Consider the following 25,561-nt stretch of genomic DNA (forward strand, 5'->3'; position numbering starts at 1 on the left):
AAGGCAAGGTAAAAGGGCTAGGTAAAATTGCAATTTCTAATGAGCATTCTATATCAAATGTATTCTTAGTGGAGAGTCTTGGATATAATTTGCTATCTGTCAGTCAATTATGTCAAATGGGATATAATTGTTTATTTACAAATGTAGATGTGTCTGTCTTTAGAAGAAGTGATGGTTCACTAGCTTTTAAGGGTGTATTAGACGGCAAACTTTATTTAGTTGATTTTGCAAAAGAAGAGGCCGGTCTAGATGCATGCTTAATGGCTAAGACTTGCATGGGCTGGCTGTGGCATCGCCGCTTAGCACATGTGGGGATGAAGAACCTCCACAAGCTTCTAAAGGGAGAACATGTGATAGGTCTAACCAATGTTCATTTCGAAAAAGATAGACCTTGTGCAGCTTGTCAAGCAGGGAAACAGGTGGGAGGAGCGCATCACAGCAAGAATGTGATGACCACTTCAAGACCCCTGGAGCTGCTGCATATGGATCTCTTCGGACCCGTCGCCTATCTAAGCATAGGGGGAAGTAAGTATGGTCTAGTTATTGTTGATGACTTTTCCCGCTTCACTTGGGTGTTCTTTTTGCAGGATAAGTCTGAAACCCAAGGGACCCTCAAGCGCTTCCTCAGGAGGGCTCAAAATGAGTTTGAGCTCAAAGTGAAAAAGATAAGGAGCGACAACGGGTCCGAGTTCAAGAACCTTCAAGTGGAGGAGTTCCTTGAAGAAGAAGGGATCAAGCACGAGTTCTCCGCTCCCTACACACCACAGCAAAATGGTGTGGTAGAGAGGAAGAACAGGACGCTCATCGACATGGCGAGGACGATGCTAGGAGAGTTCAAGACCCCCGAGTGCTTTTGGACGGAAGCCGTGAACACGGCTTGCCACGCCATCAACAGGGTCTACCTTCATCGCCTCCTCAAGAAGACGTCATATGAGCTACTAACCGGTAACAAACCCAATGTATCGTACTTTCGTGTATTTGGGAGTAAATGCTACATTCTAGTAAAGAAGGGTAGAAATTCTAAGTTTGCTCCCAAAGCTGTAGAAGGGTTTTTGTTAGGTTATGACTCAAATACAAAGGCGTATAGAGTCTTCAACAAATCATCGGGTTTGGTTGAAGTCTCTAGCGACGTTGTATTTGATGAGACTAATGGCTCTCCAAGAGAGCAAGTTGTTGATTGTGATGATGTAGATGAAGAAGATGTTCCGACGGCCGCTATACGGACCATGGCGATTGGAGAAGTACGGCCACAGGAACAAGATGAACGAGATCAACCTTCTTCCTCAGCTATGGTGCAACCCCCAACCAAAGATGACGAACAGGTACCTCAAGTGGAGGCGCTTGATCAAGGGGGAGCACAAAATGATCAAGTGATAGAGGAAGAAGCGCAACCGGCACCTCCAACTCAAGTTCGAGCGATGATTCAAAGGGATCATCCCGTCGACCAAATTCTGGGTGACATTAGCAAGGGAGTAACTACTCGATCTCGATTAGTTAATTTTTGTGAGCATTACTCCTTTGTCTCTTCTATTGAGCCTTTCAGGGTAGAAGAGGCCTTGCTAGATCCGGACTGGGTGTTGGCCATGCAAGAGGAGTTAAACAATTTCAAGCGCAATGAAGTTTGGACACTGGTGCCTCGTCCGAAGCAAAATGTTGTGGGAACCAAGTGGGTGTTCCGCAACAAACAGGACGAGCACGGGGTGGTGACGAGAAACAAGGCTCGACTTGTGGCAAAAGGTTATGCCCAAGTCGCAGGTTTGGATTTTGAGGAGACTTTTGCTCCTGTGGCTAGGCTAGAGTCAATTCGAATCTTGCTAGCATATGCCGCTCACCATTCTTTCAGGTTGTTCCAAATGGATGTGAAGAGCGCTTTCCTCAACGGGCCAATCAAGGAGGAGGTGTACGTGGAGCAACCCCCTGGCTTCGAGGATGAACGGTACCCCGACCATGTGTGTAAGCTCTCTAAGGCGCTCTATGGACTTAAGCAAGCCCCAAGAGCATGGTATGAATGCCTTAGAGACTTTTTAATTGCTAATGCTTTCAAGGTTGGGAAAGCCGATCCAACTCTTTTTACAAAGACATGTGATGGTGATTTGTTTGTGTGCCAAATTTATGTCGATGACATAATATTTGGTTCTACTAACCAAAAGTCTTGTGAAGAGTTTAGCAGGGTGATGACGCAGAAATTCGAGATGTCGATGATGGGCGAGTTGAACTACTTCCTTGGGTTCCAAGTGAAGCAACTCAAGGACGGCACCTTCATCTCCCAAACGAAGTACACGCAAGATCTGCTAAAGCGGTTTGGGATGAAGGACGCCAAGCCCGCAAAGACTCCGATGGGGACCGACGGACACACCGACCTCAACAAAGGAGGTAAGTCCGTTGATCAAAAAGCATACCGGTCAATGATAGGTTCTTTGCTTTACTTATGTGCTAGTAGACCGGATATTATGCTTAGCGTATGCATGTGTGCTAGATTTCAATCCGATCCTAAGGAGTGTCACTTAGTGGCGGTGAAGCGAATTCTTAGATATTTGGTTGCTACGCCTTGCTTCGGGCTCTGGTATCCAAAGGGGTCTACCTTTGACTTAGTTGGATACTCAGACTCCGACTATGCTGGATGTAAGGTCGATAGGAAGAGTACATCGGAGACGTGCCAATTCTTAGGAAGGTCCCTGGTGTCATGGAACTCTAAGAAACAAACATCCGTTGCCCTATCCACCGCTGAGGCCGAGTACGTTGCCGCAGGTCAGTGTTGCGCACAACTACTTTGGATGAGGCAAACCCTCCGGGACTTTGGCTACAATCTGAGCAAAGTCCCACTCCTATGTGACAATGAGAGTGCTATCCGCATGGCGGAGAATCCTGTTGAACACAGCCGCACAAAGCACATAGACATCCGGCATCACTTTTTGAGAGACCACCAGCAAAAGGGAGATATCGAAGTGTTTCATGTTAGCACCGAGAACCAGCTAGCCGATATCTTTACCAAGCCTCTAGATGAGAAGACCTTTTGCAGGCTGCGTAGTGAGCTAAATGTCTTAGATTCGCGGAACTTGGATTGAATTGTAGCATACATGTGTTTATGCATTTGATCAGGTTCATTCTGCATTTTGTTGCTCAAGTTGTACCAACACTCCCTGGACCTCACAAGTCCGTTGCAAAGTGATGCACATGTTTAGGGGGAGATGTGTTACAACTTGACCCTTTGAGACTAACCTTGTGCTTGAGTTTGATAATTTAGTCTCTAAGGAGGATTGAAAGGGAAAAGGTGAACTTGGACCATGAAAGACTTCCACTGCACTCCGATGAGAGGGTAACTAATTCCAAGTTCATCTCATGAAATCTTATTGCCATTTGCTCTTAATTGAAGACTTTGGTGAGGCAATGGGGTTAACAGGCCAAGATTGATCCCGTTTTGGTGCTTGATGCCAAAGGGGGAGAAAATAAAGGCCAAAGCGATAAATGGATCAGCTACCAGCTACCACTTGAGAGATTTTGAAAAGAGTAGGATAGAGTTTTTGTTTTTGTCAAAAGCTTTTATTGTCTCTTATTGTCTCTATTGTCAAAAGTTGGCTTCTTGTGGGGAGAAGTATTGAGTATGGGAAATAGGGGGAGTTTTTGAAATCTTTGATCAATCTCTTTTGGAATGACTCTCTTTAAACTTCAACATGTGTGTTTGACTTAGAGATAGAGATTTGAGTTTGATTTGCAAAAACAAACCAAGTGGTGGCAAAGGATGATCCATATATGCCAAAATTGAATCAAAACCAATTTGAGTTTTTATTTGAAGTGATTTTGCACTTGTTCCACTTGCTTTATGTTGTGTTGGCATAAATCACCAAAAAGGGGGAGATTGAAAGGGAAATGTGCCCTTGGGCCATTTCTAAGTATTTTGGTGATTGAGTGCAAACACAAGGGCCTAAATGTGAAAATATGCTCATGGATGAACAAAGTGTAAATCACAAGTAAAGGTATGTTTCTAAGCCTTAGTACATTGGTTTTAAGTACTAATATATTTGTCTAAGTGTTAGAAACAGAAAGAAGAAGAATAGAGAAAAGGAGAAGGGACTTGGCTGTGTGCTGCCAAGACCCAGCTCGGTCTGGAGCACCGGACTGTCCGGTGTGCACCGGACAGTGTCCGGTGCGCCAGGCTGGCGCGACTCGAACTGGCCGCTCTCGGGAAATTGGCCGGCGACTTCGGCTAAAATTCACCGGACTGTCCGGTGTGCACCGGACTGTCCGGTGAGCCAACGGTCGGCCGGGCCAACGGTCGGCCGCGCGATCGGCGCGCGACACGTGGCCGAGCCAACGGTCGGAAGACGGCACCGGACTGTCCGGTGTGCACCGGACATGTCCGGTGCGCCAACAGAGCCAGATCTGCCAACGGTCTGCAACGGTCGTCTTCGCCGTTTAAGGAAACAAATCGGGCACCGGACAGTGTCCGGTGTGCACCGGACTGTCCGGTGCCCCCGACGACAGAAGGCAAGGATGGCCTTCCGGATTTGCTCTCAACGGCTCCTAGCTGCCTTGGGGCTATAAAAGGAGCCCCTAGGCGCATGGAGGAGACACACAAGCAACCTTTGAGCATTCTTGATCATCCACACTAAGTCTCTGCGCATTCGTTTGTGTTTCTAAGTGATTCGAGCTCTGTTCTAAGTGAGAACTCTGAGATAGTCTTGTGAGCTCGATTCTTGGCCGTGTGTGTGCGCTTTTGCTGTGGATTTGTGTGTGTTGCTTCCCTCCCTTACTCTGTGTTTCATTTGTGATCATATACTTGTAAGGGCAAGAGACTCCAATTTGTGGAGATTCCTTGCAAACGGGATAGTGAAAGGAAAACAAAACACCGTGGTATTCAAGTGGGTCTTTGGACCGCTTGAGAGGGGTTGATTGCAACCCTCGTCCGTTGGGACGCCACAACGTGGAGTAGGCAAGCGTTGGTCTTGGCCGAACCACGGGATAAAACCACTGTGTCACTCTGTGCTTGATTCTCTTGTGGTACTGTGTTTTGTTGAGACTGTTGAGACTTCACCTTAGCCACTTGGCAATAATCGTGCTAACACTTAACAAGTTTTTGTGGCTTAAGTTTGAAGTTTTTACAGGATCACCTATTCACCCCCCCCCCTCTAGGTGCTCTCACTACACTTGTTGGCTGCGCTTGTTCACATCTTGGAGGCGCCTAGGAGTCCCTTTTATAGACCCAAGGGGCCTAGGAGCCGTTGGACTTCATTTGGAAGGCAATATCAGCTTTCTGTCGGGTGGTGCACCGGACAGTCCGGTGCCCGATTTCTTTCCTTCTACGGCGAAGCCGACCGTTGGCAGTCTTGGAGCCGTTGGCGCACCGGACATGTCCGGTGCACACCGGACAGTCCGGTGCCTTCTTCTAGCCGTTGGCCCGGCCACGTGTCCCGCGCAGATTGCGCGGCCGACCGTTGGCCCTGCCGACCGTTGGCTCACCGGACAGTCCGGTGAATTATAGCCGTACGTCGACGATGAATTCCCGAGAGCGGCCAGTACGCTCGAGCCAGCCTGGCGCACCGGACACTGTCCAGTGCACCACAGGACACTGTCCGGTGAGCCACCGGACAGTCCGGTGCACCCAGACTGAGCAGAACCTTGGTTGTACACAACCAAGCCTTTTGCACCTCGTTCCTTTTCTTCTTCTTTCTGTTTCTAACACTTAGACAAGTATATTAGTCCACAAAATCAATGTACTAAGTCTAGAAACATACCTTCTCTTAATTATTACATCTATACCATTTCACATGCTTGAGCTTTGATGTTGGACTCATAAATCATCAAGTCGGCTTGACTTGATCTAGATTGACATTTCTTAGCTCCAACATCCTGCAAAGGTCACATAGAACATCTCCAAACATAGGAACAACCCAAACTAAAGATCAAGGTGAACTTAGCTCTTTTGGGCTGCTTCCAGTTCTGGTTTTGACACTTGTTCTCCTTCTAGTGACCTTGATCTCCTTCTTAGAGCTTGGTCTTGATCCTTATGACTTACACCACATAACTGTAGCTGTTATCTCATTGGTTGTAAGTCACGTCCTTATGTAGTGATCCTCGATGTGCCGTAGCTGTTCTCAACTCGATCACCCTTGACCTTGCAAGCCTTCTTCTTCACCCTTGGCTTTGGGTTCCTCAGCCTCCTTGACTTTCTCCCGTGCACTTGGTACCTCGAAGCTCTTCTTGCCTCCGTCCTTGGCTTGATCAGTTGTCTCCGAGCTACGCTCCCAAGTCTCACTTTATGCAATGTCCATCTTACTTGTGATGTCCATTATGTATCCATAATCCAGTTCTTGGACCATCACATTTGTTCACTTGTGTTGAACCCTGTAGGCTTTACCTTAAGCACCTGTTCAACACTTAGTACACTTGTTAGTCCTTTAATTGAGTTGTCATCCAAACACCAAAACTCACAAGAGAGCTTTCACAATGGCGGTCCGACTCAACGGGAGCGATCCAATTAAGCGAGAGCGCGACATAGAAATCACATGACGCAGCCAAGTTCGTACGACACAAATACTGCATCGTGTTGCTAGGGCGCAGCCAATTCTCAGCCAATGTCATAACTCAGCCGATTAACAATGTTGTCTGATCGGTGTGTCCGAGTACCCACTATACAATTTAATCACTCGACGTGAGTCCAAAAGCTCAACATAATATAAATATCTAGAGCGATTTAAGTATGCACAATATAGACTTTACATGCATTTTAAGAATTATCTGCTACGAGAAATAAAAGCAGAAAAATAAACACCAAAATTATTGCATGAGCATAACACGTCAGGTGTAAAAAGCATTTCCATATTTAGACATGTACTTTTTGCTTAATTATTTACTGCAAGAAATAATTAATTAAAGTAGAGATTACTACGTAAAAGTAAACATACAACTTTAACTTGTTTAAATTCAACATGAATTTATTTATATAAAATAGGGGGCCTACTCGAGGAGTCTTGCATGGATAGACTGCTTGAAGTAGTTGCGTCCGGCTGACTCGTTCACTGCTCAAAGGGAAGTGGGCCCACGTGGCTTTTTTCATGGCACAAACGCATGGAATAGTGCGAACACTTTTTTCTCGTACGTCCTTATCTCCATGCAGCCGCCAAGAATAGGACCAAACTGGTCTTCATCTCCATGAGACATGGCACGACTTGCGGTGCGGATGCGGCTCCCAGCGCAGCCTGGCCCCGGCGTGAATGCAGACGCGGGTGCTGCTCCTGGCACGACTGCCAGCACGGCATGACTGCTGGCATGGCCTGCACCAACATGGCTGCCAGGGCCGCGCGACTGCTGGCATGGGTGCGGCTCCTAGCGCGGCCTCAGCTCAGGCGCACGGCCTTCGGCATGGCGTGAGCATATCTGATGTGCGGGCGAGCGGTGCAGGTCCGACGCGCGGTCGCAACTCCAAGGCGAGCGCGAACTCTGGTGATCAGGGCAGATCGAGTGGAGTCCCACCGGACATGGTGGGGCGATGACAAGATTCCACCAACATTAGATCTAAAAAAATTATACTATTTGATTGCGTAGAGGAGTAATCGAAGACTGTCGCGTAGGACAGTTCGGCTAGGCCGGGGACCTACCGGCTTGACGGAGAGTTGATGCAGATCTGATCCCGCAGCAATATCGAGGTAGAGCGTGTTGATAACGTGTTGAGAACTACGTTACCACGGATCACCAGATCCGCTGCCTTCCCTCCCGTCAGCAATAGAGGCGCAAGAAGTTGTAGAGGACACGTCTCCATTCCCATAAGCACGATAGAGGAAACACACGAGACACAGGATATAGGATTGAGTCTCTGACCTCTTTCTCTTTTCTATCTTATGAAGGGGTGTACAGGTTCCTTATATAGAGATGTGAGACCCCTCAGGGGCAAAGTCGATATTTGCCCATATAACCCTAACTAGGGTTACTTAACAGCTTTTATACGACAACCTCTCCATTTGGTGAACACTTACATGCATGTGATCTTAATCTCCATCTCTATCACCTTTGTGTAGTCCACCACCTTTAGGGCTGATTTGGTGACCCGGGATCACGGGAGGATTGAAGGTATTGAGGGAGAAATTAGTTTATTTCCCCCTTAATCCTCTGCAATCCCCCCGTGATCCACTTGTTACCAAATCAACCCTTAGGGTTTGTTCGATTAGGAGTGGATTGATGGGGATTGGAGGAGATTAAATCCCCTTCTATACAAATTTGAATAGGAGGGGATTTAATCTCCTTCAATCTTCATCAAACCACTTCAAACCGAACAAGCCCTTAAGTAGACCCTATCTAATCATATTCAACAAAAAGTTTAGTCTAAATGGTTAGCACTAAATTAGCAAAAAATTAAACTAAAGTTTTCATCAACCTTATTGTTTAATACATATATTGAAAGAACAGATAAATACCTTTCTTCCTGGCAAGCCTCTTTGCTCAATACAATACGGAGAGTTGTTCTAATCAACTCGGTGATTGACAGTCAATTGGTGTATGTGGTGTGAACTTTGCAGGTTCCACTAAGGTTATTCAACAAGTCGACAGATGAAGAAGAGCTTTTCTCTGGGCAGGTAACTCTTGAGATTTCATCGGCAAAGAGTCTAGTTGCTTAAGAAAAAGTTTGCACCACCAAGGACTTGCGCGGTTTGGGCATCAAAGATTTTGGAACTCAAAATGTCTGCCTCATTAAACCGGTGCGCAGGTTACTTAAATTTGAACACAATGAGTTCGGCGAAGATTTAAATCTGGCTACTCTAAGAACTGAATTGCAGGGTACACACTGGAACCTCGTGTCATGGGCATCATAGGGAGCGATCACTCATGTGGGGCCGCACCTATGCGCGCCAAAAGCGAGAGGCCGCAGGGGGCGCTGGCAGCAGCGCGCGCAAGGAAGGCATGGCAAAGCAAAGCGCGTACAAGAAAGGCATGGCAAAAGAAAGCGTGCGTAAAGAAGGCACGGCAAAGGAAAGTGACTGATTTGGTGGCTAAATTGATAGACCTAAATTGTAGGGGAGATAATTTCAATTAGTCATTTGCCTAATTAGTGGTTGCCTAGTTGGTCAACCGGTGGCCTATATATAGGCCTGTACGCAGGAGACAAAGGAATAAGGAATATATTATCAAACCAATCTCTCTCTTGCAATGACTCTCAAGCGCCTAGGGCTGCTACCCTAGAACCAAGCCTGCGGCAGAGAGTATAACTTCGCCGGAGAAGATAGTTATCCCCATGGACCGAAGGTCCATGACACCTCGTAAGATCAATTCTCCCCCTCTATCAAGAGTTCAAGGCTTGACATCTGTTGACGCCTTTTTGGAGCGCCAAACACTCAACAAGAACCGGTGGCAGTGCTCTCTGGTCAGGCGCGGACGGTCCGCGGCCAGGGGCCGGACGGTCCGCGACCTGGTGCAGGAGCACGGGTTCCCTGCCTGACGGCCGGACGGTCCGCGCCCTGGGGCCGGATGGTCCGCGCGTGCGCAGGGGCGGCGGAGGATCGCCGGTGGCGCCTGGATCTCGCTCCCGGGAGGGACCCCGTCGGGGAGGAGAGATCCTAGGAGTTGTCTAGGCTCGGGCAGGCCGACCTAGACTCCTCTAATCGACGTAGAGCCGAAGAGAGATGGAGAATTTGGGGATTGGAAGGCTAAACTAGGGCTAAACTAGAACTAGACTAGAACTACTCCTAATGCATAAGGTAAAAACGAGTAATAGACTTGATTTGATCGATTGTTGGGGGTTCAATCGGCCGTAGCCCTTCATCTATATAAAGGGGGAGGTCTGGATCCGTTTCCAACTGTTTCCCAAGTTAATCCCGCGGTTTTAGGTAACAAATCCCGCGAGAAACTAGGAACCCTAACTGACTCTGCACGCGCGCGGACCGTCCGCGCCACCACCGCGGACTGTCTGGACCGCGGACCGTCCGGCCTCAGCGCCGGACTGTCCGCGCTGCTCAATTTGACTTCCAACATATGCCCCCCTGCCTTTTGGTGAAGGTTGACGAACCAAAAGCATATGAACTAAGCCTGATGTAAGTCACCGGCTTTTCAATATGGAGCTCATTCAATAAAGCACCAATGTATAAAGGCCGTTTCAGATTGTATCTTTCTCGGCCATGACCGTTTGATCAATGGATCAATAGGAATAGAATGGAGGTGCCCCCAGCCTGGATAGACAAAGGGACTATACATATACCATGGATTCATCATCGTACCATTCCATGTTTGAACAGGATAATATACCGACGATGAGTAAACGGGTGGAAAGTACCTTGGTCTCATAGGATGAATAGGCGATGCTTGTTGTGTCGCCTTTCGAGCCGTTTTGTTTACCCGTTTTGTTTTAGCAGGTGACCGATGTTTCTTCGTTGGCCGATCACGTAGAACGGTCTTCTTGCTAGTATTCTTGGAGAGTAACTGATCAAAGGTAGAGTCAGTTTTGATCAACCGACCATATGTGCTTTGCCGTTGCGTCTCTTTCCCTTTTAAGGCTTTGTGTGGAGGCTGACGCCTTTGGCCATAGGCGGATTGTCCGGCAGAGTTAGCCGAACCGTCTGTCTGAGCACCGGACTGTCCGCACGTAGGTGTCACACCGTCTGTGATGCTCAGGCCAGGCTGTCGTGCTTGGCTCATTAATTGTGCCTGCCCCCCGGTGCCCCCGGACTTTTTAGCCTTATCGTCCGGAGCCTTTCGAGCAATCTTCTTTTGCGATATATTTGACGTGCGAGGATCGTCAATGATGATGTCTTTGCTTTTGCTTTTATCGGCCATTTCGGGCCGAACTAAGATCTTTTCGCATGCGACATCTATTGTATTAACAGGAAATGGTTGTGTGTCCACTTGCATTTCCTGAAAAGCCAACCGGCCTTCATTTATGGTCGATTGTACCTGTCGACGAAAGACATTACAGTCATTGGTGGCATGAGAGAAAGAATTATGCCACTTACAATAAGCACGTCTCTTTAATTCATCTATAGGAGGGATAGTATGAGTTAATTTAATGTTGCCATTTTTAAGTAGCTCATCAAATATCTTATCACATTTGGCAACATTAAAGGTAAATTTAATCTCTTCTTGCCGATTCTTTTGAACCGGTTGTAAGGAAGAACATGCTGAAGATTTGGCCTTTGTTGGCCAAATAAACTCAGCGGTATATACATATGCGGATTCATCATCTGAATTATCACGCTCTATCAGATGTATAGCACGGGCGGCCGATTTTGATGTCTCTTTAAAGCGGCTTTCACAGGCTAAAGCCCGCTGATGTAGCTGGGCTATCGAAAAGAACTGGGTCCCATCTAATTTGTCTCTTAAGTAGGATAGCAACCCATTAAAAGCTAACCCTGCTAGCTCTTTGTCTGCGACATGGATCCGAAAGCATCGGTTTCTAGTGTCCCGGAACCTCCAGATATAGTCATTAACCGATTCTTCGCGTCCTTGGCGGACTGAAGCTAAGTCAGCTAACCCTAATTCATATTCCCCGGTAAAGAAATGTTCATGAAATTTACTTTCTAACTCATTCCAGGAATTAATGGAATTAGGAGGCAGGGCGGCGTACCATGCAAAAGCGGTACCAGTAAGGGATAAAGAAAATAACCGAACACGAAATGCTTCTCCATCGGCCAATTCGCCTAGGTGTGCTAGGAACTGGCCTATGTGTTCGTGTGTGCTTCTCCCATTCTCACCAGAAAACTTAGAAAATTCTGGTATCCTTGCCCCTTGTGGATATGGGACAGTGTCAAACCGGTGATTATACGGCTTTTGGTATGATTGCCCTACTCTGGCTACACTAACTCCGAACTTATCTCGAAATAGTTCAGTCATCTCTTCCCTAATTTTTTCCATTGCACCCGGTGGCAGACCACCGGATCCTGGGCTGTGGGGATCATTTGGTCGGGCATTAGTATACCGACCTTCTTGCCGTGACCGATCGATAGTGTTGATCGGTCTGTGATTGTATGGTGCGTTATGGTTTAAATATGTAGAGGGCGAAACATACTGCTGCTGTGGTGTGTAATAATTTGGTGCATGGTGTGCAACAACAGGTTCTGCGTATGCGTATCCAACTTGTCCGGTGGTAAATCTGAACTGACCGGTTGCGTTTGCCATTATCGGGACGCCATGTGGTAGTCCTGGTGCGGGCCCAGACTGTCCGGTAGGGAAAGCCGGACGGTCCGCGTAAGGGACGGACGGTCCGGGCAGAAGCTCGGACGGTCCGACCGCGTCCAGGGTCACCGGTCTACCAAGCAGGGATGGCGGTGGTCCTAGGGCGGGCCCAGATTGTCCGGCAGAGCAAGCCGGACGGTCTGCATATGGGCCGGACGGTCCGGGCAGAAGCTCGGACGGTCCGACCGTGTTAATGGGTGCCGATCTACCAAGCAGGGATGACGGTGGTGGTACTTGTCCTGTATATGAGTTCATCGGCATACCATATAATGGCTGGGGCTGCAGATCCCCATTTGTTGCCGATGTATTAGACATAGATATCCTGTTACTAGTCTCATATGATGGAAAACTAGGAGCAACAGATTTCTCCAACGTTCGCGTTAATTTTCTAATGGACTCTTCTAACCCTACAATCTGTTGTTTCATTTGATCCTGCTGCTGATCTACATAATATTTAATAGATTGGATATCGTCGGGTTTACTTACGTTGGGGACTTGAAGCGAAGACAGAAGAGATGCAACGTCAGTCTCTCCATGTTTGATAACCTTCTGGTGGCGATCCACCGTGTATTGCGACAAGAATTTCTCCTTCGCTTGGCGCATGTAGTCCTCGTATTGCTGTTGCTCATCGGCTGTTAGATTTTCGACAGCCGTCTTCAGGATATTATCTAGGGAGATATCAGTGTGATCTTTAGAACCGGCCATTTGAGGGCCTGATTTTAGTAGATCTAAACACTTGTCCCCAGCGGAGTCGCCAAAAAGTATGTTGACGCCTTTTTGGAGCGCCAAACACTCAACAAGAACCGGTGGCGGTGCTCTCTGGTCAGGCGCGGACGGTCTGCGGCCAGGGGCCGGACGGTCCGCGACCTGGTGCAGGAGCACGGGTTCCCTGTCTGACGGCCGGACGGTCCGCGCCCTGGGGCCGGACGGTCCGCGCGTGCGCAGGGGCGGCGGAGGATCGCCGGCGGCGCCTGGATCTCGCTCCCGGGAGGGACCCCGTCGGGGAGGAGAGATCCTAGGAGTTGTCTAGGCTCGGGCAGGCCGACCTAGACTCCTCTAATCGACGTAGAGCCGAAGAGAGACGGAGAATTTGGGGATTGGAAGGCTAAACTAGAGCTAAACTAGAACTAGACTAGAACTACTCCTAATGCATAAGGTAAAAACGAGTAATAGACTTGATTTGATCGATTATTCGGGGTTCAATCGGCCGTAGCCCTTCATCTATATAAAGGGGAGGTCTGGATCCGTTTCCAACTGTTTCCCGAGTTAATCCCGCGGTTTTAGGTAACAAATCCCGCGAGAAACTAGGAACCCTAACTGACTCTGCGCACGCGCGGACCGTCCGCGCCACCACCGCGGACTGTCCGGACCGCGGACCGTCCGGCCTCAGCGCCGGACTGTCCGCGCTGCTCAATTTAACTTCCAACAACATCTGTCTCATTTTGGGATGGCACATATCTACGTCTTTGTGGTCGGACGTCTGGAACGGAGACGATGGCTTAGCGGAGCGCTTCCCGGCGCTTTTGAGCCACTGTGTTCGGAGGGAGCCGCAACAGTAGCTGAAGCAATCATTTAAAATCTCAACACGGCCTTTGTGCCACGTCTTTCAGACCAAGCTCGTACCGATCTTCAACAGGTTAGGAGCATCATGACGCAGACGGCCCTTTCTAATGAACAAGACCCTCCTATCCTATAGAGTAGGGAAGCTGGATTCCTCTGCAGTCTACTAGCTCCTGAAGGCCAGATGGCAGGTGCCAGATCAATGTTCTGAGTTCATCTGAAAGAACGCTTCTCCTCTAAGAGTGCGATTGTTCATGTGGCTGCCAACCAAAGGAAGAATTCAGTGCCGAGCTAGAAAAGAAACGTCCATTGTCCGACCTGTGAAATTTGCGGGTGGTCTGAGGAGAGCTCGCACCATATCCTCTTTGAGTGCCCAAGAAAAAAAAGCAGAAGCACATTGCTGATGCCTGGTGCAAGCTCTTTGAGGATTTGATAGCTACTTCTATGTAAACCGGAGACGCATTTTTTTTTAAAAAAAACACTATTCAGAACTAATCGTTTTCCCTTTCTTCTTCTCTTTCACGCGCAAACATGCAGCTGTCGAAGAGACTTGGACTTCTCCGACGACGGACGCGTTGCTTGGCATGGGATATCCACCTGCCAGTGCCTGTTCTGCTCCAATGGTTGCTCTCCGAAGGGCTTTTTGTGCAGGGAGAGGTGCAACAAGACGACTGACTATTCTATGGACTCATGCTGTCAGCTGCCATGCAATGCTTTTGCCGGAGTTTTCACTGAAGCACCAGCAGCTGCTCTACGGTCAAGTTTTTGTCTCACCTCCAGGCATCATTCACCTACCATCTCCTGATCTACCAGGCACAACACAACTGTTTGAAACAGCAGAAACAACACAACACAACTGTTTGGAACAGCAGAAAAGAACCGGGAGATCTCAAACAAACACTGATGTTTATGTACACAAAAAAAGCGGTTCCCTTTCTTTATTGAGACCTTGATGTTTACAGGACACACACACAAAAAAAACTTGCGAAAATGTCGAAGAAGAAGAAAGCAGAGCTGTGTGTTTACCCAGCCAGTTCTGCTTGCTAGCCTTTGTATTGTAGGCATACCACACCTGTTCGCCAGCCCACAAAGCGTCGCTGCTCCGGCGTTACATTTTTTTTACATGCAATGCAACCCAATCTTGGGAGAAGAGCAGGACGCTAGTACTTGGCCAGGCAGAACGGAAAAACTTGAGAAGTTACAACAAAAACAAAGGATACGAATCAAACAAAAGAATCTTGCACTTGGTCGCCGCTTCTCGCTGCCCGCGGACGCTCGGCGCGTCCGGCGAATGCAGGGAAGGGCCGCTCAAGTTTCACCTACCCTTAAACCCTGCTGTTACTTGGACAGACAGACAGATAGACAGACAGACCGACCGACGCTGATCGTGGACATATAACCGCGTAGCAGTATTTTGTTAATGTACATCCTATTGCTGGAACTGGAACCTTGCAAGTGATCTTCACCTGGGTCACTTGTTTATCTTGTTCGGGACCACTGGGTTAACCTGGCATGTGGAACGCTTGGCCAGTCCACTGGTAGCCGAAGCTGCTGTTGGCTTGGGGAACGGGGACCACGTCGTCGACGGGGAAGTCCATCTCCGCGGCGTTCGGGAACCAGAGCGGCGGTGTGTCCACCAGCGCCGGCACCGCGTCTGCAAGTCGCGCACCACCCGTGCACAGGATGTTAGAACAGCTGCAGGGGAATCACAAGGCGGAAGAACCCCTAACGGTATGGAGGGTAATCGGACACTTACTCTGCAGCAGTGGGACGTCGCTGGCGGCGTGGCCATGGACCATGAAGGGTTCGGCCTCCTGGAGGCTGTGGCGGTGCTCGTACGCGTCCTGCAGCATCTGCTGCACCACCATCTGCCGGGACCGGAAACAGAGTACGTACGTGTCAGAGAACAAGCGAAATCCATGGAGCTCTGGCGCTCTGCCCCTTCTTTTCTGTTCGGAGACGGTGGACGACTCACCGTCTGGCCTCTGTTCAGCTGGTGCAGCGGCCACTCCGCGCCGCCGATGTCGACCCTCACGACGTTGAAGACGGAGTCCACGTAGATGGTGCCGTGGGGCGTGCTGTGCGCGTACACCTTGTCGTCGGTGGCGCAGGTCCTGGCGTGGTTCGTCGTCGCCTCCCACATGCGGTCGGTCATGCCGTCGCCCAGAATCTGGACCCCCGCACAGAAACAGGGCAGCCTATCAGCACGGAGGACGAAACGAAATGGAGACCAAGCTAACGTTCTGGGAGAGAGCGCAAACTCACCGCGCGCAACTCGTCGGGCTTCACCATCAGCATCCTGACGAACTCCTGCACGGTGCCGACGTTGCTGCGCCTGAGCTTCCTGTGGAACGCGCCTTCCTTGCCGATCTTCTCCAGCCTCCAGACGTCGTCGGCGAGGACGGGCGGGTAGTGCTTGCGGTACAGCTCGCCGCGGTGGTCCCGGACGATGAAGGCCTCGGTCATGGCCTCCTGGACGCGGGCGCCGTCCCAGGCGCCGGGCACCACGCGGGCGGCGATGCGGAACTTGCGGCAGCGGACCCAGGACGAGTTGTCCGTGAACTGGAGCTCGCCCACCGTGGCGCGCCCGTCCCTCAGGGCCAGGCTCACGTCGCCGGTCAGGAGCGGGCGCTTCCCCGCGCGCTCCTTCACGACGTTCCTCTGGAACTCGTCGTCGGACCAGTCCTCGCGCCCGTCCTGCGGGAAGTCGCCGTACACCGGGACCAGCTCGACGCGCAGCGCCTGCGGGAGCGCGGCCGGCGAGCCCGTGTCCGCGTCCACCAGGATCACCTCCAGCGGGTTCCCGGCCTCGTCCTCGATCTTGCTGCCCGTGAAGATGGGCAGCTGCGGCGGGGTCCGGAACGCCAGCCTCCACGCCGCCCGCTCCGCCGGCAGCCTCTCGATGTAGCGCGGGCTCTGCATCAGCGTCAGCCCTGCATGGAGCTCCTCTTTCACCTGAACGAAACGTTGGCCCGAAACAGAGCAGCGATCTTCAGGAATCAGGATGCCTGCTTGCTTGGTGGCTTGACTCGCAAGAAGAAATGGGAGCGAATAGAGCTGTCGCTTACCACTCGGCGGAGGAGAGGCTCCAGACACCTGAACAGGCTCTGCATGTGCTTCTGCATCATGGCCTCCCGGATCACCCTGGAATTCGACGCCAATAGCCAGTCAGTGAAGCTCCAGCTGGGAAGAAAGAAAGAAAGAAAGAAAGCAGGCGGCTCCCGTACGTCGAGAAGGACGGCAGGCGGCGCATGCGCTTGTCATTGGGCTGGTCCCCGTCCTGCTCGTACCCGTTGTACAGACGCTTCGCCGCCATTGCTGCGCTTGCTATCGCAGGGATGATCAATCGTTCACGGTTTCTTGTGCGCCAAGGTCTCGAAGTATTTTCAGCAGAGTGATTGGCTGGGCTAGCTGCTCGAATAGTAGTAGGAGTAGGATGATTTGGGTGAGTTGGTGTGGTTTGGGCAGAGTTGCACGGCAGCGCCCGCCATTCCCTTATATAGGCATAAGCAGGTAGCCGCAATGTGTGCCGGGGCGGCGCTCGCACAGTGTGCTCGCGGGAAGAGGAAGGTGAGAGGAAGGTGCCAGGAAGGTGGGAGGAACCGAGGAAGAGCTCCCGATGACGTCATCTTCCGATGTCATAGACTGAGGAAGTGAGGAGAGCGAGGTGAGAGAGACTCGCTCCGTCGCTCGCTCTCGCTCCGCCATGTCGTCTCGTGTCGTGTCGAGCTGGTTCTGATTTTTGATGCGGCTGAAATCGCTCGCCCCGCCGGCCGGTTGATCACAAAAGCAGCTGCTGTTCTTTCGGCTTTCGGTCGAAGGTGCATCAGCGGCCGGAATAATTCTGTTAGTCTGCTGCTGTGTTAACACAAAAATCAATCAAGCTCGGGAAATAAGGTACAGTTAGTAGTAAAGTAGTAATATTTTTTTTTTACAATCGGCTTCACGAGCAAATCTTTACTGGAAGAGCTGAAGCTATTTAAAAAAACATTTGATGAAACGATGGTCATAGTTCTCATTTTTAGATAATCATTGTCGGTGTTTGGACCGCGGGACCTTAACCAACCAGTAAATATACCGTGTGGTCGACTCTAGATGGTGTGCGAGGAGACACAAGCGATTATCATGGTTCGGGCTACTCAAGGTCCTACTTCCAGCAGAGAGGATGTAGCTTATATTACTCGCACCGTGGTACCTGTAGTAGGGGTTTATAAGCACAGCGGGAGAGAGAAAATCCTCAAGTCTCTAGAGATGATTGAGGTAAGTGCCAATATCTAAGACAGAGTGGAGGAGTGAGTGTTCGTCTATGTGTGTCGATGTGTGGATGTCGATCCCCCCGTCTGTGGAGGGACCACTGCCCTATTTAACACCAAGGGGAGCGTCCTTGGTGAAGCCGGGTCTTCTATTCGAAAGAGAGATGCCTGGCATCCGACGTGACGGCGAATCTGTGCAGTTGGTCCGTGCTTGCTGACTTCCCGTGGAGAGCCGAGGCCGAGGCCAAGGGGTCGTCCGTACGCCCATGCCGTAGTGGTTGTAACAGCGTCGGGGTATGGACCAAAAGGCAGCTTATGGGGTGCGTCATCATCCTGGCGCGTGATGATGTCGAGATTCCCTGCTGCACTCATCGAGATCAGAGCCCCTGCTTTGTTTTGATGCGGAAGTTTTCTGAGGCGTTAGCCGAGTTGTCCCTCGATGTGCGCTACAGTCGGGCGGAGTGGCCGCCTGTGGGATTCGTGGCGCAGTTGGTGGCCGAGGCCGAGCTCGGGCGAGACGGAGAATGTGCTCGAAGGCTAGACCCTGGGTCGGGCGAGGCGGAGAGGTTGCACCCGTGGGCTAGATCCCACTTCGGGCGAGGCGAAGAGATTGTGCCCGAAGGCCCGTCCGCTCGGCTTGTCGTATAGGCGTCCCATCATAGGGCGTCAGGCGGAGTGCGTGCACTGTTATGTAGACGTAATCATGTCGCTGTGACGGACGTGATCGTTGTCTTGTCCGCCACTATGCTTCGCTGCCATAGCATGGGTTGACATACGCATTAAATGCGCCTGTTCCCTGCCTGTGTTCGAGCGCCTTTGTCCCATCTGCCTGAGGCTGACTCGGGCGAGACGGACTGAGCTGAGGCGACCTCGGGCGAGGCGGAGTGAGCGGCGTCGACTTCGGGCGAGGCGGAGCCCTGCTCGAGGTGGGAGACTCTCGGGGAGATGTCTCGGTTTTTTATAGGTGGCTCGGCTGTCACCCCTCGGGAGTTTTAGTCCTTATTTCTCTAGGTGCGTTTGTTAGGGGATAATTCAGGTGTCCCTAATTATTGCCCCCGACAATCATCCTTCCGGCCTTACCCTCACACGTAAAGTATGGCCAACATAACAAAAACCATCGAACTGAATTCACCATGAAACAAAACAAAATAGGAGAAATAAAACAGACTTTAACAACATCTAAACAACAGTGATTCTATTTGTAAATTTCCAGCCAAAGTGAGCGAAGATTTGGATAGACGTCGTCTCCAATCGCCTACATGCCACCTTTAGTATATCCTCTTCGTTCTTATGAAGTTTAGCCCAAAGTGTAAGCCAATGCGTCATTCGAAACATTACCTACAAATAAGTAATCATAGGGGATTTGTCAAAAATTAAATCATTCCTACTAGTCTAAATAGCCCAACATAATGCTGCGACACTTATAAAAATCATATTTTTTTTATTTTTTGATGTTACCTCTAAAGCCAAGATTCAAAAACATGTTTCACTGATCTCAGTGTACTGAGGCCAAAACAAGTGTTGTATATCCTCATCTAAATCACAGAAAAACACATTTTTATTGCCATGCCAATTACGCCTAGCTAGGTTATCTTTTGTTAAAATAACCCCTCTGAGTAAGTACCACATAAAAACCTTTATCTTCAATGGTACTTTAAGATTCCACAAAGGTTTGTGATAAAAAAACCTTGGCATTATTCATTTAAAAACTATACATGGACTTAACAGAAAACTGTCCCGAAGGTAATAAATTTCATTTGAAAATACCATTCTCTTCACTAAGTTGAATATGAGAAATACTAGCAACTAGCCTAGTCCAATTCCTTAAATTCCCCCCCCCCCACCAAAGATCTTCGAAAAGAAATTTATAAAGGAACACTAGAAAATACACTTGCTATCAAAACACTCTTCATGCGAACAATGTTATATAAAGCGAGGTATTTAAACATCAAAGGTTGTTTATATAGCTATGTATCTTCCCAGAATCTAATCTGCTTCCCATCCTTTTGGATAAAGGAACCAAGACTAAAGAAAGAACCTGTTGGGCCTATGCTTCGTCGCCGAAGGTCTTCTAGGAAGAAGCGGTTTTCGGCTGAAGCTGTTTGTATAAGATGGCCGAAGGTCCCTCTTCATGAAGCTTCGGTATTACAAACCGACTTAAAGATAGAATGACCTTTTAGTCCATAAAGGTCTGAGTCAATGTTGTAAACTTTTATAAGGGGCATACTTGTAATCCCTCACAGACTGCGCCCTGTGCCTATAAATAGTGAACAGTATTCCTTTACTGTTCACGGATTCTGGTAACTGCAATCGCATATTCTGGAATTCAACCTTTTGTCAAGGCAGAGGTATTATTGTATTCAATGATTGGGTATATTAAGAAAATATAATATAATTCGTCTATGACTTGTTTACCTCTTTTGTATCTTTTATTTTATGTCATCTTGCAATATCTATTGGAATTTTATTACGAAGATCTAAGCTTCGTAATTTTACTCTCATCAACCTTCGTCCAAGATCCATTATCCTCAAGGGAATAATGTTTTATGGACGAAGGACGTTGACATTTAACACTTTATGTTGCCTTGTTCTTAATTCATAGCACTTGAGAACGAGTCTCCAACAGAACCCTTCACTTTTAGGAGACCGGACAAAAAATGTGAGTCCCGGGCCTTCTAGAAACTTTTGTTAGAGTTTGGGTTGTAAGGTATTTCCGTCTAAGCAGGTTATGTCAAACGTCATCTTCGTTAAAAAGTTTAAATCATTTGCTAAGTAAACATTTATTTTGTATTTCTATATTCTGAATCCCTAGGCTGCCTTAATCCTTAGGTTGGCATGTAATGTCCCATTTAGCAAGCTTATATTTTCTTTTAAGTTGATCCCCTGCGAAAAAACTTTTGTCATAGTTCTCATATTAGACTATAAGAAAGAGAGAGTGTGCTTAGAGCAAGTTTAATAATACAATCAACGGCTGGTTGTAAAAGTATTTGCAACCGACATCTTAATGTAGAACCTCACTTATCTCTCATAAAGTTTATTGGTTCTTGTTTCTAAACTGCCTGCAAGTTTACAACCAGCTTCTTCTTTTCTCTATCCTATACATGCTCTAAGAGAAAACAGTGCTTTCAGCTTATCCAGCATCAACCACAACCACATGTGAAGAGTGAGTTTTAAAATGCTACGCTTGAAGTTGTTTCATTTTAATCCGTTTGAATAAAAAACAGCTCCAAATAATCCCTATGATAAACATTGATAGTTTTTATATAAAAGTATTTTAAAATTGCATCTTTTTTCCACAGAAGACGGATGGAAGCATGTACTTTCGTTGGGATGCAGAGAAATAGACCGCACTCCGACACCACGATTGCTTTCTTTTGACAACCCGTTGTTGTTCCTTTTTTTTTCTCTGTGTGCAGCAAGCAGGGAAATTACCCCTTCGATTCTATTTACACAAATCATCCACCTACGGGCAACAAATTCTGATAGTAAACAACCCCGACGCTCATGATTCTAGGTTTGAACTTAAAATTATGAAACCAACATGTGGTTGTACTAGCTAGTATCTCTGAGCTTTCACAAGCCAAACTTAGTGTTGTTGCTGCTTATTTTGATCTTTATTACAACAAAAGTAAACTTGTGAACTTTATGTATGAACGCAGTACAATTGTTATTGTCATGAATGAAAACATGAGCTATGTCAACATGAGCTATGTATGAATGCAGTACAATTGCTATGTATGAATGCAGTATAATTGTTACCTGATGTTGATGATAATTGGAAATTGCTAGTAATATTTTTTTAGGCTCATATATCCGTAGCGTTTGATTGTTAGTCGGTAAAAATACGTATATAGCATCAGACAGTGTGTCGGTATAAGTTCTAACAGACCGTCCGTCGGGATAAATATGTTAGTCGGTATATCTTTTTAACGTCTAACCGTCCGTCGGTATAAATATGTCTGTCGCTATACATTTATGCCGACGCCACTTACAGCGTCAGAAAGTGTTAGTCGGTATAACTCTATAGCGACTGATAGTACGTTGCTATAACGGTTTATACCGACTGTAAGTAAGTCGTTATTGCTAGGTTGTGGTATAGTGAGGAGCGGATTTTTTTTTGGAAAATTGTCATGAAAGTGTCATTGCATGAAATCTTTACCATCGCAAGGCTAAAATTGAGCCGAAAGCTAGTAAGATGTATAAAGTTACATGCATCAACCAATTCAATACAAAAACTTAAGCTGATAGGAAGTAGTGAAAATTTTATTTATATTATATTCCAACATTTTTTCATCTTGTCGAGCCTCTTTTAGATCTCAATGGAATAGAAATGACAACAATTATTTTATTTTAATTGCACTAACTAGGATTGAAACTCATGACATCTTGCTTTGATACCATATTAAGTTGTATAGACTAACTAATTTAAATCAAAAGTTTAACCTGATAGAAAGATATACGCAATTTGCTTATATTATATTTCAACAATATGCAGCCAAGAAAGAGTGTTAGCAGAAACGGCAAGAAAAATGAACTAGATCAACCAACAAATCACATAGCACGTCACATAGATTTATGTGGAAAACTCTTCAATGCAAATTAAGGGAAAAACCATAGGCATCAACGAGGCGAACCCTTCAGACTATTTACAGAACACCGACGGTAGACGGCGGCTTGCAAGAGGAGTAAAAATGATTGACGTACAACAAACCCCAATTAGGGGCTCCGGTCCAAGCCTTCCGATGACGGACATCCGCTTCGTTCCCCAACACAGCATTCGTATGCATAATTTAGATCATAAAACACAGATAACTTTATTTCCGGGAAGCTAACCGTTTTCGATGAGAGAGGGGCACATGATCATCCCGGCATCGCGAAACAACTGATATTCTTTTCAAGAGACCAAGATGCCCTAACTAACACTGATGACACACACTTGCGTAAACTAAGGTCTACGTACTCTAACAGCACGCACCTGCTACCGATGCCGAAAACTGTCCAGAACGACGTTTTGAGTCCTTTTCCTGGAAAAAAAAATGCAGCATGTATTACCATAAAAAAAAGGAGATATGATAGCACTGCGCCGTCTCCTCTGTGTTTGGTCAACTACCTAAACGAGATGGATCTATATATCTTTGAAATGGAAATGCTTTTGATGCAAGTGTTTTGTAAATGTAGACTCTCGTTTTTGTTTCCCGCAGCCATGTTGCTCTGTACTTTAACATCCAAGTGGCGCATCATAAGACGCGTTTTAACGGCCATCTTGTGTCGTGTGGTCTCTCTTTTCAAATGTCTTTCTGTAATGCAACTAGCCCAACTCCTCTCAAACTAACAAATACGTACCACATCGCCACTAATTATATTTCATCTCTCTCTCTCTCCCTTTGACAGATTAAGACAGTAGAAAAGAAAACATAATGAGTTCAGTCTACTGCACAGTTCGAAGCCATGACTAGACCTGGAGCTATGACCATAGCAAAGAAGAAGAATATACATTTTCATTCTTGTAATAATAGATTACACCTTTCGGAAGAAGAAGAATAAACATATATTGGTTTATAATAACGTTTTTTTCTTATGTTATCGTTATCATATGTAAATTTTGAATAATTATATTTTTCGACGTGCTTTTACTGCTTGTCATATATATAGGTAGTTCCCAGGAGTTTAGCCGATAACCTTGTTCCACCACCCCTCATCACATATAAACTAAACTAGACCGTAGCAGTTCGATCGTCTCGTCTGCCAAAACAAATAACGCACACACAGGCCATATGCATATGCATCCTCCTCCTCTCTCGATCGTCGTCGTCTCGAATAAAAATAGTTGAAAAACTCGGCAGAGATCACGCGGTTACTTGACACGACGGACCCGGCGCCTATTGGCGCCATGGAGCTTATAGTAATGTGGGGAGAACGCGTTACACGTAGGACCGAGAAGACCTTGACTTGCCAATGCAGTGCTCAAGTCTTGCGATGGTTACCAAGGACCAGCGGCGGCGGCGGCGGCGTGAGATCTGAGAGCCGCACGCACCGTGTAGCCCGGCCGGCATGTGACCACCACGTACGTACACGTACACCTCTATATCTGCAGAGGCCGCGCCATTACCGTTGATTCTGTTGGAAGCCGAGCTTTATCATAGGCTGTTTCTGAATCTGGTACGAGTTCACGAGCGCGTCGTCCCCTGCGCTTCAGGAACAGAAGATCTAGCTATAATAGGTCCCTACGTGTCTCTCTTCGGTCAGAAAGCGCGTTAGAGTAGAGATCAGTTTTATTAGAGTATTTTCGGTCTCTCTATCGCTCGATCGTCTCAAGATGAGCTGAATAGTAAGTAGTACGAACAGTAGTGCAGCAACCGCTACTATGGATATTCCGGATTAATTTCATGTTTAAACAAAAGGTCAAATCAGAAGCGCCTATCTTGGATCTCCTATAGAGACCAGGTCGTTTTCGCCGGTGGGGCGTGGTGGTTGCCATGCGCGGCCGTCCCTAGCTAGTGGCTGTCGCCGTCTCACGCAGAATCTCCATGTCAGTCTTACGACGATATGGCCATCAATCAGTTCACGGCGGTGTGCCTGTGCCTGTGCCTGTCGATTCTATTTCTCAACCGGCGAAATGACGGAACAACCCGGCTAGTTGCCCACAAGGAGAATTCACTGTCTGGACGACCACCATATATGGTGAATAATCCCTCCAGATTTGTTTGGTTCGAGAGTCTAGAAGCCAAGCATGTTGTTTCTGCAACGAGAGCGGGAACTGTGTCTGTGTGTGTGAGAGAGAGAGACAGATCAGCAGCAGCCGCAGCCTCAGACTCTCTCCAGCAACGAACTTTAAAAACAACATGTACTCTAAATTTAGAGGATAGTGTGCTCCTTTATCTGTCCAACAAGGAACCCTAATAAAAGATACTCTAAAATTTAGAGTCTCTGCTTCAGCCGCTACATGTAGAGAAACACTGTTCGTCCTCTATCCCGCAATCAAAGCGCTACGACCTGACACTTGTGCACGTGACGACCACTGTTGATTGACTTACCCACGTTGCATGCATGCATATTGTGTTAAAAAAATGGTGTCCGATGCTGGATTGTTGCATAATGCAGTTGCGAATAGCTTAGTCAAACTATTTTAATTTTGGTAGAGACTAACGATTTTTTTGTTTGCGTATACAATAAGGAAAATATATAATACAAATTTGTGATACATTGTTTTGCTATATATGAATGATGAGTAATTTCTCCATAAAATGAAAATGTATTGTAATAAGTATTTCAATTTCGTGATGTAAAAAAAAATCTTTTTATAAAAGCGATAGGTAAAAACAATATAAATAATGAAATCTGGTAATATTGTAGATATAGAGGACTAAATTTAGGGGACGTTGCTGGAGACTGATAAGATATAGAGGACAAAACTTTTTAGAGTGTGCTGTAAAAGACAGAGAATATTCTTTTAAAGGATGGAATTTAGGGGATGTTGCTGGAGACAGCCTCAGCGTCAGCTGTCATAGCATCAGTAAGAGGAGCACTTCAGTCTCGAGAGAATGCCAAGGACTTGTCGAGCTTCACCGCAAACTATAAACAAGAGAGAGAGAGAG

The 25,561-nt window shown here is 47.5% G+C and overlaps 1 protein-coding gene across 1 annotated transcript; it reads right to left on the reverse strand.

Annotated features, from left to right (window-relative positions):
• Nucleotides 1-14,602: 14,602 nt before the first annotated feature.
• Nucleotides 14,603-17,424, reverse strand: LOC103649824 (Protein SAR DEFICIENT 1). The gene is made up of 6 exons (XM_008675528.4): nt 16,941-17,424; nt 16,782-16,857; nt 15,979-16,668; nt 15,689-15,883; nt 15,470-15,581; nt 14,603-15,367 (listed from the first exon to the last, which is right to left on the reverse strand). Exons 1-6 carry the CDS (start codon nt 17,027-17,029, stop codon nt 15,216-15,218), a joined length of 1,314 nt encoding a protein of 437 aa, XP_008673750.1. The 5' UTR covers nt 17,030-17,424; the 3' UTR covers nt 14,603-15,215.
• Between the last annotated feature and the right edge of the window lie 8,137 nt (nt 17,425-25,561).

The sequence above is a fragment of the Zea mays genome, chromosome 3, assembly GCF_902167145.1.
Source record: "Zea mays cultivar B73 chromosome 3, Zm-B73-REFERENCE-NAM-5.0, whole genome shotgun sequence".
Classification (NCBI taxonomy): Eukaryota; Viridiplantae; Streptophyta; class Magnoliopsida; order Poales; family Poaceae; genus Zea; species Zea mays.